This window comes from Budorcas taxicolor, chromosome 18, assembly GCF_023091745.1.
Source record: "Budorcas taxicolor isolate Tak-1 chromosome 18, Takin1.1, whole genome shotgun sequence".
NCBI classification, from domain to species: Eukaryota; Metazoa; Chordata; class Mammalia; order Artiodactyla; family Bovidae; genus Budorcas; species Budorcas taxicolor.
Window position 1 is genome coordinate 38,254,619 of NC_068927.1, and position 15,776 is coordinate 38,270,394.

Sequence of the window (15,776 nt, forward strand, 5' to 3'; positions counted from 1 at the left end):
CAATATCTTTCTTCTTTGATCTGAAAATATGTTCTTATATCTGGTGACTTTTATCAAACAAAATGTTTAGATTTGAAGTCATTGTTACCAGTAAGAAAAATGAAATACTTAAAAAGAATAACTTAGGCTGAACAGTAAGTGTTTTAGACCAGAAGTGGTTTCCAGATAACCTGTGTTGTTTTTTATCACTATTTTCTGAAGAGTCTTGTTTACTCCTTCCCGTTCCACTATTGGTTCACTTAGCACACTTGTAAATTTTTATGGCTTTTTTTTTTTTTTTTAAGGAAACTCAACTGATTTTGCACTGATGTTAAGAAGTTATAAAATATAAGTACATATTTAAATACTAGGGACCACATTTTTATCTTGGAAGCTTAGTTAAATGTCATTTCTGTTATATTTTTTAAAATCAGTGAAAGGTGTTTGTTTCTTTTGAGGTCTTTAAAGAATGTTTCTAGTTTCATAGCTTTCTATAAAAAGTTTAGTTAGGTCCACAAAGTATCATCTCTTTTTTATAGTATTTAAAGCACTGAAATTATGTGATAATTTAATTTATTGTTTACAAATCTAGAACTAGTAGTTCGCAATTTTAAAATGTAATTTAAAGCAAACTGTGTAAAATATACATAGGTTTCTCTATGTAGTATCATTTAAAACTCCATTTTCATCTTTCCAAACAAATTAATAATACAGTTGACCCTTGAATGACAGAGGGTTGAAGTGAGTAGGGGTGCTGTCCCTTAGCACAGTCAAAAATCCATGTATTACTTTACAGTTGGCATTCTGTATCCTTGGCTCTTCATCCACAGATTTGAAATCTAAAATGTTCTTGCTATATTTTATGCATTTATTTTTAATAGATAATATTAAGAATTTGCTAAATTTTTTAGTAAGTTTATGGATTAATACACAAGTATGTAGGGGCTTCCCAGGTGGCTCAGTGGTAAAGAATCCACCTGCAGCAGATGTGGGTTCATTCCCTGGGTCAGGAAGAGCCCCTGGAGGAGGAAATGGCAACCCACTCCAGTATTCTTGCCTGAGAAATTCCATAGACAGAGACCCTGACAGGCTACAGTCCATAGGGTTGCAAAGAGTCATACATGACTGAGCATGCATGCACAGAAGTAAGTCACTTGACTTATATCTGAGTTTTAAGAAAGAAGATTCTTAGCACATTTTTGTAGAAATAGTAGGTAAGTTACCTCTAAACTCTTTTAAGTTACTTCCAAACTTTCCCTCTAGCAGATAATGTTGCTATAGTAAGATACAGTCTAAGCATTTTGAGTATTAAATCTTTTTTTTTTAAACCTGATATGTGTCTGTTATTAACACACCGGTACATTTATTTACCAGTTTAATGTAACTCAGCGTACATAGGAAATACTGACCTTCTCATAAATCAATTTAATTAAAAAGTAGAATTTTTACTACATGAAAGTCATAGTATGTTACGTGTCTGGGGAGTCTAAGATGAGAAGGATGTTGTCCATGCTTTCTAGGGGCCCACAGTTCGTATCCCTTACTTTACCACCTCACCTGGCATTATTAATGCACTTAGATGATGTTTTCCTAACCAAAATGTAACATGGCTTTTGTGAAGGGTTTTATACACCATCTTCATCAGCATCAGAGAAGCAATGATACTATTGTGAAGAGTTTTATAGTTCAAAAAATTGTCTTATATTCATTATGTTCTTAAAATAAGTAGAACTTTAGTAATTTAGGATCGAACTGAGGTAACCTTTAAAAAATAATTTAAAAAATTAAAGGATGCTTGCTACTGTCTTTTGACAGTTTTATGTTTTCAGCTTTAATAGTATTGTGCTCATGAACTTTTTAATTTAATATGTATATCCAGCAAACTGCAGGTATAATATTCAAAATGTGTGTTAGATGTCCATGGAAAATATAGAGAATATTTTAACTTCTGTAGGGTATGATATCACAGTTTGGCATACCTGTCCCAGAACAGATATATATGTACAGGTATATCAATTGGGTTTTATAACCATGATTTTTAAATAAGACGTACAAGATTTAATCACGCATGCTTTTAAAGAGCAATGCTAGATTATATCTTGCATATTAAATTCATAAATATCATATAACTTACTTTGAGTTCATGATTACATTTTACCTAACTTTCCGTCTTTCATGGACAGGGATCACTGAGATATTCGTATTCTGCGTTCTCATTTGTGTGGTACCTAGATTCAAAGAGTGGGTGGGAAAAAATATTTTCTTAGAAATACAAGTTCACAGCATTCATGCTGCATGCTTTGTGTGTGCCGCTGCAAATACTGCATGCTGCATACTTGTATTTCTCTGAAAATGATGAACACAGGCTCATACATACAACAACATGTAGTTTCTTTTTTGCCAATAGTTGGAACAGATGGAGGAATGTTAGACATGATACCTTTTTTTATCTTTTCTAAAATGAATTCTGTCATATTTTTCAAAAAAATAAGGAAAACCTTGTTATTTAAACCCAAAGTGGCTACAAATCAGCTCCTAAACTGTCACTGACATTAGTATCTAGAATTTTGTAGTTTTTACAAATCTTTTAAAATATTTGTTTACTAAGAAAACATTGCATTAATGCATGATACAAAATTGATAAATTTTTTCTTTAAATTGGAATGCAGTTTAAAGTGACTGAATTTTTCCAATTTCAACTACTGCATTTGACAAGGATACAAACTGGAAAATGGAACTGGTATCATCTAATTGCTTTAAGTGCCTTAACTCATGGTAGTTGAGAAAAATCTTTCCATGTGGCATTATGTAGATTACATTATTTATGGCTAATATTTGTAACAGTATTCTTCAGCCTTGACAGCAGTGAAAAATTGTGGGTGAATTTAGTTCTTTCAGTGATTTTAGTGTTTTGGTGCATTTTTTCAATTTAAAAGTAGATCTTTGGCACTTGGCTTTTGATTATCTAAACATTGGCATTCTTACATTTTACTCTTTACATAATTAATGTGGATGTTGCAATTCTACTGCACATCACAGTTTTAAATTTTATCATGCCACTTTAAAACAGTAGCATACATGCTATAGATAAAAATTAATTTCAATTTAAACACTTTTAGTTGTCACATGTTGCCTATTTTCATTTTTGTATATGTTTATGATTATAAACCCTTCTGTATCTTATACAAGATAAAATTGTATAGGACTGATAACTTCCAACTGTAACATAAGTGTGCTTCCATAGATTATGTTGTTAAAGGGTTTAGTAGTTGTATTTTTCAATGAACTGATGTGCTAGTGGCCACACATTTTGAAAAGATCTACTTTAGACTTTTTCGGTTAGGCATAGGCAAGGGAAATGATTTTATGAAAAACCTTCTTATAAGAACTATTAATAATTCTGATTCTCTCCAGAGATTTTTTTTTTCTGTTCAACTCTTTTTCATTAGACTTCAGTCAATAAAATGTACTGTTTACTCAGTTGAAGAAATTCTCTTAGCAGTTAAAATCAAGTAGACCTTTTAAAGAGAGAGTAAATGGACAGTGGTAACCAAGTGCTGAATGTCTAATCAAGTACTTTACAAGAAAAATCTATCCATAAATAAGTCCTTCCTCTGTTTTTCATTCTGCCACAAAGGATGGTATTATTAGAGATCATGGTTTTGAACTGCCACTTCTAACTTCTGGAGACCCTCTGTAGTTAACTTGCTTATCTTCTGCAGCCCAGCCTGTTCCAAATCAAACCTTTTTCATTTTTATTCTTCTAGATTTTAAAATAATCATAGTTACGGTACCAGTTCCATTTTGCCTCCAATTCAGTTGATTATATATTTTTTCTATTTATTTCTCATTTTATAATTGATATCTGGAATAATCAGCAGCTCTTTTCTCATTTATTTTCTCATATTTTTATTCCAGGATTTGCCTCTGAAGCAGGGAGTGTCTGCATTAAAAATGACCTGTAGTTCTCTGCTTCATAGGTTAGAAACTTATTTTAATATTTTGTGGCTAAGCACAGTCCCACTTTTCAAATTCTATAATGAATTATTTAATTGGCATTGAATGTGGACCACAAGCATATATTTCATATTGGGGTTTTTTTTTTTATTATTTTAAATGATTAAAATTCAATAGAAATATCCAGCTGAGGCAATAAAAGCTTTATTCTTGCTTTACAGCTTAAAACATTAAATTAGATTTTTAAAAATCTATCAATTATAACAAGTAAAATAATGCTATTTTGGCATTTTTTTTAAATTGTGCTTTTTTAGGCCTTGTATTGCTTGAAGCATTTATATTCTAAAACTTAACCAAATTCCAACTATTCATTATGGGGAAAACAATCAGTTCACAAATCACTTTTCATTGGGACTGCTAGCCAGCGTAGGTTGAAACATGTATAGTGTATTTACTCTTAAATTGTACACTGCAGATGCTTCTTCAGCTCCCTCCTCTTCCTCCATGGGCGGTGCTTGCAGCTCCTTTACCACCTCTTCCAGCCCTACCATTTATTCTACCTCAGTCACCGACAGCAAGGCTATGCAAGTCGAGAGCTGCTCCTCAGCCTTGGGGGTAAGTAACCGAGGGGTAAGTGAAAAGCAGTTAACCAGTAACACAGTTCAGCAGCATCCATCAACACCGAAGAGGCACACAGTCTTGTACATCTCACCACCACCTGAGGACTTGCTGGATAACAGTCGGATGTCCTGCCAGGATGAGGGGTGTGGATTGGAATCTGAGCAGAGCTGCAGTATGTGGATGGAGGATTCCCCCTCCAACTTCAGTAACATGAGCACCAGTTCCTACAATGATAACACTGAGGTACCTCGTAAATCACGAAAACGAAATCCAAAGCAGAGGCCGGGGGTCAAACGACGAGATTGTGAAGAATCTAATATGGATATATTTGATGCCGACAGTGCCAAAGCACCTCACTATGTGCTTTCTCAGCTTACCACGGACAACAAAGGCAACTCAAAAGCAGGAAATGGGTTGGTATTCACATTTTTTTTAAAGTTCTCTCACCATTATGCAAAACAAAAAAATAAGTCATTCCTCATTTTTCTTAAAGGCTTAGCTCAAGTTTGCATCTAAAGCAAAGATACTAATTTTATCATTGATATAACATGAAAATTTTAACTTAAAATGATCAGGTTTCACAAAAGAAGATAATAAAATACCAGCAGATTTTGCCAGTAGGTATCTTAGTAAGGGTATGATTAGTAGTAGAAAATGAAAATAATCTGTTTAAGAAATAACTTAAATTTCAGATGAATTTATACTTTAAAAGATTTTTAAAATATTTTTACTCATTGAGATAGCTAGTAATGTTATGGCTCTAGCTAAAACAGACTTTTACAGAGGGCTAATTTGTTTTATCTTTCACATTGTCTCCCCCATATAATTCAGTTTATTTCCATTTTTATTTGATGAAATAATTTTCCTTTTATTTGATGAAAACAAACTAAATTGATAGTTTGAGTCTCAATTTAGATTCATATATTTAAGTTTTTTGTTTAATATATTTTGCCAGTTTAGGATTTCTTTATAAATAAATATATCACTTTTTTTCTATGATTCTGGGTTATGTATTTAAAGGGTAATAGAACAGAATCAGAAAACTATTTTGAGTTTTCATTCATTTCTGCCAGTTTACAACACATACTTAATATATTTCAGTAGCTATATTACAGTACCTTCACTTCTTAAAGTACAGAATCCTGTGACTTAACTTTCTAATTCCTTTGATACTTTCATTGTAACATTTAATTGCTAGACTTCTGATTACATTTTCCTACAGTATATTCAATGTAGTTTGATAAAGTTTAACTTACTGGATCTTGAGAGTTTACTTTTTTGGATGGTCTTTTAGTTGACCAGGATCTCCTACAAGTTTAGGTTGTCACAGAATATGATGGAGATGCTTTTCATTGGTTCATTATTTGATTACATAATTGGTGGATTTTTAGATAAAAATCTGATTGAGAGTTACAGAGAATATCTTTAGTGTTTCTTAAACTTGTCCTTAAATATTTTCTCAGTATATTTTAAAAGTAATATCTACCGATTAAGCAATGATTATTCTATACTACTCTCTTCTCTTCTCTGATCTAAAACTCCTTTGGGGTGATGAAGTTAAATAAAAAATGCCCATTACTCCTTTGGGGTGATGTAGTTAAATAAAAATGCCCATTTAAATATTTTTCATTTTTAGAAAGTTCAGGTTAAGAAATTATCTAAAAAATGTTTCTATACCCTTTCCAAAAGTATTGCTGTTAGCAGAGTCCTAACAATTGTAGGACATTTTGTAGAACTATTACCTGTAGAATAATGCTCTGAAACATAGTAGCTTAGATATAAAAGGTACATATGTGTCTATCGTTAAATACAGGTATGTGTTTATTTGGGCTTCTGTGGAGAAGTGGGGTTTTTTTTTTTAAGTTCCATAAGAGAGATTTTCATTTTTATACTGAAAAAATGTTAAAGTTCAGATGAAGAACAAATAAAATTTTGACTTAACAGTTAGTCAACACACATGATTTGCAGTTGCTGTTAAAAAGATATCTTGACACATCTTTTCTGCTTCTGCTTTTGTATGATAGATATATCTTAGAAATGATTTGAGGTTACCCAGGGAAAGTATAATAACATTTGTCAAGACAAAATCTCTCATGAAATAATTCATGGAACAGAAACTCATCAAGCAGCAGAAGAAATGTCCAGCTTCTTAGGTAATGGAAAAACATTTGACACTAGCCTATGAAAATGATGGAAGAAGTTTAAACTTTGAATTTATAAGAACTATATTGAGGAAAGGATAAAACCATATGTGAATATAAAAAAATTAGATCTTTGGAAACAATTGTTAAGAGAATCTCAAAAAAAGTTCATAGATGTTAGAAAATGAAAGAAATTTTGCCATAAAATTTCAATTTATATAAAGCTACATTACAGAAAATACACTCTCAAATATTTTGGTACAGCAATTTTTATTTATCTTCAAGATAGAAATAGCATTCTGTATAATTAAAATGTTAAATGAAAGAATTTGCTAAGAAAACAAAACTATTTTTAAAAAACTACTCAGTTATTTAAGCATTCCATATTTTCCTTAAATTCTTCACCTAAATATCCTGAGAATCAGTAGCCCAGTGTCTCTTCTAGATATTCCTGGAAATTAAGATATGATATATGTGAAACTGTTTTAGGCATTTTGTAGTAAAAATTATTTTTGTGACAGGCGACCAGAACGATGTGCAGCACAAAAGAATTAAAGTGTCATTTTAAGACTTCTGAATGGAATATGGCAAGATAGTGGATTTTCTTTTTAGATAGTTAATTTAAAAGTAAAATCCCATACAAATAGCTGCTGTTTTCTTATTTTTTCCTTAAGCCATAATGCAGTAAAAATTAGTAATTTTAATGAATACTTTTCTAATAATTAGTTGATGTTCTGTTTTACACAGCTTGATATCTAAATATGTGTGCATTCCATTTTTACATTTAAACCTAGAGAATAAAGTTAGTTTTAAGGGCTTTTAAAAGTATCATTTCAGAAACGGATTACCTGTGTTGTTCTTTAAACCATAATGTGTATACTTCATTAACTTAATAGTTTTCATCCCAAATGAAATGTTTTAGTGAAATAATCAAGCTTAGTATCTTACTTATCCTCATAAATATTGCTTTGGCTAGCATAAGTGAATACAAAAGCCATATCTTGCCAAATTAATGATGTGCTACAGTTTCCTTATATGTCAGACTAAAAGTCTTCTACTTTTCATTGTAAAGTTAATAGATATTAGTACAAACATTTGAAAAATGCAGAAAAATAGATAAATAATCTATAATCTAGTAAATCAATACAACTAATTTCTTTTAGTCCCTTTCAGTGCATATTTGGGGATGTTTTTATATGGTTTGAGTGAATATTTTTGCTTTGATTTTTAAATTAAAAAAAATTTTTTTGACCACACTGTGCAGCTTGTGGGATCTTTGTTCCCCAGCCAGGGATTAAACCCTCACCGCCTGCACTGGGAGCACAGTCTTAACCACTGGACTGCCAGAGGAGTCCCTGCTTTGATTTTTCAAATGATTAAAAAATAGTATCACTGTAGAATTTCATATGCAAAATACTGTATTCACTGCAAAGATTTGAGTTTCTACCCAGAATAATGAAAAAATAGAATTTATTGCCCTTTGTTTTGACTTTGAATCCATACTTTTGTTCATAGAATTTTTTCTTCCAGGGCCTTTTAAATTACTTATACAGGTAATCTTTGACTTAGTTAAGTCAAACTTCATCAACAAGTTTGCCTTCATCAGCAAATACTTTTTAAGCATCCTTTGTTTTGGGAATTGTGCAAGGTTTAAAGGAATATGAAGATGACTGAGCAAAGTACTTCCCCCTCAGAACCCTTTTTCTCAGTCAGTCTGACTGCATTCCTTTGCATCCCTTCTTCCCTCCATTCTTCTATCCCTTTCCTAGCCATGCGTTCACCCCAGTCCCAAATTCCACTGAGAATGTAGCATTTCCCTGTTTATTATTGACTACTGAGGCAACAATTTGATTAGAAATGACAGAGGTAGGGACTTCCCTGACAGTCCAGTGGTTAAAACTTCACCTTACAATGCAAGCAGTACAGGTTTGATCCCTGGTCAGGGAACTAAGATCCCACATGCCTCAAGGCCAAAAAAATAAAAACCCAAAATATAAAACAGAAGCAATATTGTAACAAATTCAATAGAGTTTAAAAATAGTCCACATATTTAAAAAATTTTATTAAAAAGAAAGAAAATGGAGAGGTAAACATTGGAGCTAGGTTTTAGGCTGCTTAGCCACCTATGTTTGAAGTCATAATATTTCTCCTGGGACCTGTTTGCTTTTGGACAGGATTTTGGCCACAGTCATCTCTTGGATCCTGTATCTTCAATATGAGTGTAAACTTTAGGACTGGGAAAATCATGCCAAAAGCATTGTAGGCCCTGACTCTGTTTTTAAATATACATAGGTAATTTTTAAACTATAGTATTGTTTACTGTTTATTTTTATCACATATTTACAGTACTTCAGATTAAATGTATTGACCTGAAGTCCTAACCACCACTTGAAATATTTCTTCGACCATACATTCTGCATAGCAAATGCATGATACATCAGTAAACACTGGAAACCCAACTTAAAAAAATAAGTTAAATTGCCTATCTGTAAAGCCCAGATTATTCATTTTTTATATACTAAAGGCTTTACTTATTTAATCACAAATGAAAATACTCTGAAAAATTAAGGCCTTTTATGTTTTTTTTTTCATTTTGCTACCCCTACTTTTGCATTGCAAGACCTATTAGAAGATAATGATAATCTTGTAACTTTATATAACACTCACACATATATGTAATTTTTAAACTTTATTTTGACTGAAGTACAATGTGAAAGGTTACAGTGACATTAGCTATTCTCTTTCCTGTTATGCTTGGTTTATTGCATTCAGTCTTCCTTCCTCTTGCCACGCATATGCATTCTTTGTCTTCCCTGTCCAACCTTATTACAGCATTCAATTTTTAGTTTTTTTAATTGAAGTATTTAGTTGATTTATAATGTGCCAATCTCTGCTATACAGCAAAGTGACTTAATGTGTGTGTATATATATATGTACACACACATATTCTTTTTAATTACAAAGTTTTAAAAGATACTTTGCTTATGGAATGTATCATTCCTTAGGCTGTATTTATTTTGTCAGTAAGGTAATTAGTTGTTTTTAATGTTATTGCCTGTTCTCTTTCTTCCTTTATCTTGGATGACTTTTGTAGAAAACTTTTTGATACTTTTTCCACTTTGTGCTTTGATTTCTCAGAACATTGGAAAACCAAAAAGGAACTGGAGTAAAGAAGAGTCCTATGTTATGTGGACAGTATCCTGTTAAAAGTGAGGGAAAGGAGCTGAAGATAGTTGTACAACCTGAGACCCAGCACAGAGCTCGGTACCTGACTGAGGGTAGTCGTGGCTCAGTAAAGGACAGAACACAGCAAGGCTTTCCTACAGTGAAGGTACTTATTTTATGTAGCAGTAAATGAAGAATTGTATCCACTTTTATTCATTAGTTATTTTGTTTTTAACCAATAAAAGCTGTCTAAAATAAAACTAATCACTGTATATATTAGAAATTAAAAGTCTGAATCATAAGCCAAGTATTATTACTTTGATGTCATTTGAATTTTAGTTGAAAAGGAAACAGAATGTGCTCTAACAAGTAAAATATATGGCAATCATGAACTATCTTCCCTTTATGTTTGACATTGGTAGCAACTCTTTAACATTCTTTCCAAACCTGTATTTTAAAAATATTTTAAAGTAAATCCAAATAAATATTGTAGAAATTATTGTGGACTTGGAAAATAAGGTTTTTGAGGTGTCGAAAGCAATCAGGTCTACTCAGCTCTGAAAAGAGTTGGTTGATAGGTAACTTAAGTTTTCAGTTTGAAGTGAAGTGAAGTGAAGTCGCTCAGTCGTGTCCGACTCTTTGCGACCCCGTGGACTGTAGCCCCCTAGGCTCCTCTGTCCATGGGATTCTCCAGGCAAGAATACTGGAGTGGGTTACCATTATATCAATTGAGTCTTTAGCTTTTCAGAACTTAGACTAAAAGGAAAAAGAAGGAGCAGTTAAATTTCAGCACCTGGCTTACCTTATTATAAAGACTTTCTCTCTTTGAAGACAAACCAAAATAAAAGTGGGTAGGGAATATTTAACAAGTGTTCCTACCCCTTGCAAAATACTAAACAGGGAGGAATTTTGGCTAGTCACAGGGTAGATTTTTGTAAATACAGTTTGTGTAAATGTTTTAGTTGAACATCATTTCATTGAACTGCCTTTCTTTTTATACATGAAAGAAATAATGGCAGAAACTTGAAATCAAGAAACTTACTCATGACCATTATAAGGTTGGTTAATAGTTACATGTACAGTATCATTTCTACCCCTCTACTGCTCACCACACCAGTCCTTCTTTAGTCCCCCAAACTTAGGACAAGTAACAGGCAAGTGAAACATTTAAATTACGCTTTATGTAAATATTTATTTAGCCAGACATTTTGATAGTTTGAAATTTTTAACCTAACTGCTCTGGCTTTAAGTAAGTTTTATCTAAATACTTGTCTATAGAAGTATTGTTATATTAATTGCCTGTAATAGGGGATGAATTGCCTGATATTAAAAGTTTATTTATTCACTCATTCAACAGATATGGTACCCTTCTATGTGTCAGACACTGTTCTGTGGTACTGCTGACTAACAGCTTGGGTAGACTGCTTATTTGCCTGGTTATTTGACTCATTATGATACCATAGATACTGAGATACAGCTATTCTTGAATAAAAAACATTTATGAGTTATTTTTAAGCAGTTTGATGTGCATTGTACAAGTTATTTTGTGATTTTCTATGTTCTGTATTAGCAGCTTCAATGTTTAACTATAAACCTTATCAAGAACCCAATTTATTTATTTGTCAGCATACAAACAGTAATTTAATTGCGACCTGTAAATGACCCATAGGTCCTGGTTTGAACCAGCAGTTTTTCGTATCATAATGTTCTGGCCCATGATTTTATGATGTTGCATATATGCATCTAGTCTATGAAAATAAGCCCTGTTCCTCTATTATTTATATAGCTGAAGGTCAAATGCTTTCCTACCCAATAACTTTCACAGAGTAAAAATTTAGTAGGTGTACTCTTACTTGACGATGATGCCACTAACACAGCTCAGTGTATTTTCTGTTAGTGGTGGTGGTAAATCCTGAGTAACCCACGTGCTTTGGCAGTCCACAAATTTATAAATACTTCAAAGGATTGTGTATTCATTCTCATTTGGTTGTAAAAATTAATTACAAATGATAATTTTTCATTACACATCTAAAATTTTAATTAAAATGTGATTGTTGCAGAACTAAAAGTTTTCTTGAAAAATACAGCTAATTCTCTTTTATGAAAACATTTTTCCTCTGTTTTTCTGGAGGACTTATTTCTTTACTGTAATCCAGTTATAAATATAATGATATAAGACTTGACCTTAAGTGTTTGATTTTTAAAGTTCGATTATTTGGAATGCTAATTAGTGTTTATGCTCCATGTTATCTCATTCCAGCTGGAAGGCCATAATGAACCAGTGGTGTTGCAGGTGTTTGTGGGCAATGACTCTGGTCGAGTGAAACCACATGGATTTTATCAGGCCTGCAGGGTAACTGGGCGAAATACAACTCCCTGCAAAGAAGTGGATATCGAAGGCACTACTGTTATAGAAGTTGGCCTTGATCCAAGCAACAATATGACACTGGCGTGAGTACTTACTAAAAATTTTTTTGTTAGTTCATTACACTTGTGCAATAGAAGGAAAAGTTTTTAGTTTGTAATGTAAATATAAAAGATTTTTAGTTTTAAGCATTGCAAATAAAAAGAATAGATTATGGCAGAATTGTAATGGGGGAAATGAATTCTTGCCCTTTGCTAGAGAATTCCCGTAGTGAAAAGCAAGGATATAAAAGCAAGGTGGAATGCTGGCTTTTTGCAAAATAATATAGACTTATATGTTGGTTTTATAATATTAACATTAAAAACTAAAATTACAACCAATTTGATTTGCTTTCCTAAATTCCACTTTTGTAGTGTTTGCAGTAGAAACTGACAGACATCATTCGTGGTGTCTTTAACCAGTCTTGGAATGAAAAAGCATATTGTTAGTCTAAATTTACCTTCTGTTTTCCTGTGTTAAAAAAAAAAATGATGTCCTACGATTACCTATTTTTCATGTTAACGCATTTTCATTTCCTGAAATATATTACAAGTGTTAAGGATTTAAAATATTTTTTCCTTAACCCTTTTTAATCTGAAAGATAAACTTAACAGCAGCAAATATTGATATGGGATAGACCTTGTTGTAATTATTTGTATTGGATAGCTAAAGACTTTTCTTTACTTGGTGTTTTTTTTTTTAAAGCTATTTTGAATAAGTAAGAGGGAAATAATAAGTTGGAAAAGGGAAATTTTGAAACATATTTAATAAAGTTTTTTTTAAACTTTTGAGATTATAAAAGTAAATGTATATGGTGGAAGATAGAGAGTTACTGATTATAAAAATAGTACTTATTCCTTATAAGTTAAAAACAGAATAAATTTTTAAAATTAGTAAAAATAGTAATAATAAAAAGCTAAAAACATACTCCTCAAATGCCAACTTCCAACTTAATAGAACTAAATACAATTTGACATTTATTTTTTCATCCTTTTTTCTGATAAAATGAGATGATAATCTACTCACTGCTCTGTAACCTACTCTTCACTTACTATGAGCATTTTCCCATAACATTAAATATTTAAAGTGTACATTTTAATGGCTGTATAGTGTTTCATTTTGGGGGGAGACAGTTGCTAGTTTTTTTCCAAGTAAAATCTGTTCCTTATTTTAATATCTGAATTAGGTACAAAAAGGAAGAGGAAATTAAATTTAATTTAATTTTTTAAAGCGAAAGTGTCTCTTATAAACCATAACTTATGTTCAGATTTTAAAATAGTGATTTCTGTACTATTTTTTCCCATTATTATTATAAATAAAAAGTTGACCAGAGGTTATGAATAGTTAGAATTTATATTTCTCTATTTTAAAAAATTTGGAATAATTATATTACATATTCAAAAATTAATGAAGAAGCAAATTATACTTAAAAAGAAAATGTTTAAGAATATATTACTATTTATACAGCAGAAAATATCAATTAATATATTTTTTTCTGTATTAGGGTTGACTGCGTAGGGATATTGAAATTGAGGAATGCTGATGTTGAAGCCAGAATAGGAATTGCTGGTTCCAAGAAAAAGAGCACTCGTGCCAGATTGGTTTTTCGAGTTAATATCACAAGGAAAGATGGCTCCACTTTGACACTGCAAACACCCTCTTCTCCAATTTTATGTAGTAAGTAAGAAAATATGAAGACATTAAATATATAGAGGGGTTTTTTCCATTTTCTGTTTATCGTTCAGATATCTCTAAATTTCAGTTGTATTACATACTCTAGCTTATGGTCATGAAAACTTTGCAACGTTTTAAAAGCTATAGTCAAGTTTTCTAGACTAAACTAAAGGTGGGTAATTTCTAATAAGAAGTATGTAGCATTTTGTAGTTTCCTGTTAATCTTATACTGATATAAAAAGTAATTTGAATAGTTTGCCTAAGTAAATTACAAATCTGAAGGATTTTCACAGCATCTTCATTTTGTGGTAAATTGCTGTGATACTAAGTGTTTTGTGTTAGAACATAAGGAAACAGAAAGGTAAGCAGAACTTTGCAAATATATAGCAGTGAGAGTTCTGATTACAAATTCAAGTGCTGTAGTATAATGGGAAATTAAATTCTTACTTTGCTGACCTTGGCATAGAAAATAAATGATGTGTATATGTGTGTATTTAAATTCAGTCATGTTGTATGTGCCTCACCATATAGTCTGGTTTCCCTGTAATGAGTATAAGTACAAGTAATACATAGGAAAATTTTTTCCTTTGTACATCCCTTAAGAAGATTTTCATTAAGTATTATGTTCTTTGGCCTTGCTTCTGAATTCAGAAGAGCAGAAGATACTGAGTGAATTCCATTTACTTTAATTTCCTATTGGATGGTTATGAGTATTATGACCTTGGTACCCCCAGACACTTACAAAGCCTTTGTTATTTAATTGTAGCTTAGTTTTGTCAGCTTATTCACCCTTACAGTAAATCTTATTTTTCCCTTCCTTTTAATTCATTTCAGATGTGAATGCCTATACGTTAGCTTGGCAAACACCCTTGTTTTAAAAGAGTAGTAGTAAATATATTTGTGATCTCAAGAGAACTCAGAAGACTTCTGTTTTTCATTATTATGAAAATTTTGTTATGGTATTAGTGTTTCCTTGGACTATTTCTGGATAATGTTCACTTATAAATATGCTCCTTTTAAAGTTTGTAGATTCCATGTCCATTCTGTTGTGTTCAGATAGGGACAGAAGAAATAATCTGTAGATGGTTTATTGAATTCTGAAGTTTTTCTAATATGGGTGCTAGTTTACTGTAAATCACAATATGTCTCAACTTGAATATTATAAGGATGGAATTTCAATTTTAGTGGGGTACATGCAGTTCTTCCTTCATGTGATCTAATACTTTGAGCATGACCATAGCCACTCTCTGAAGACCAGATCCAGGAGATGCTAGATAATTCAGATCATACTGCCTTAGCAGGAACTGAGAGATGGTTGTCAACTTTATTTTATTTTATTTTTAAATTATTTATTTTAATTGGAGGCTAATTACTTTACAATACTATGGTGCCATACATCAACATGAATCAGCCATGGGTGTACATGTTTCCCCCCGACCTCGAACCCACCTCAACTTTATTTTATTAGTAATTATTTATTCTTTCAGTAGTTTATTTCTTTATTTCCTATTTAATTGAAGTATTGTTAAAATATAAATATAAATGTATCCAGCCAAAGATAGAAAATATAAAAGAAACAGAAAACATGATTTTCTGAAATTTTTCATCTATAGTTATAATTTTCATTTGTTAATTATCACCATTAATGGTAACATGTTAATATGTTCATGTTGCAAAAAGTGTTATCTCCCTTGGAAGATGTGTCTGGGTGAATATGATAGTCCTAAGAAGCAGCAGCATACAGTGGAAGGCATATAGAGCTAATAATAAAAATTGCCATATTTTGAGCTCTTCACAGTATGCCAGAGATTTTATTAACAATTTTATAAGCATTA

The 15,776-nt window shown here is 31.6% G+C and overlaps 1 protein-coding gene across 1 annotated transcript in view; it reads left to right on the plus strand.

Annotated features, from left to right (window-relative positions):
- Positions 1 to 15,776, plus strand: part of NFAT5 (nuclear factor of activated T cells 5) — a 110,102-nt gene that overhangs the window by 66,753 nt on the left and 27,573 nt on the right. Inside the window, exons 4-7 of the mRNA XM_052656047.1 lie at positions 4,412 to 4,970; positions 9,837 to 10,029; positions 12,124 to 12,314; positions 13,772 to 13,944. Coding sequence (XP_052512007.1) covers positions 4,412 to 4,970; positions 9,837 to 10,029; positions 12,124 to 12,314; positions 13,772 to 13,944 — 1,116 coding nt within the window. The remainder of the gene's footprint in view (positions 1 to 4,411; positions 4,971 to 9,836; positions 10,030 to 12,123; positions 12,315 to 13,771; positions 13,945 to 15,776) is intronic.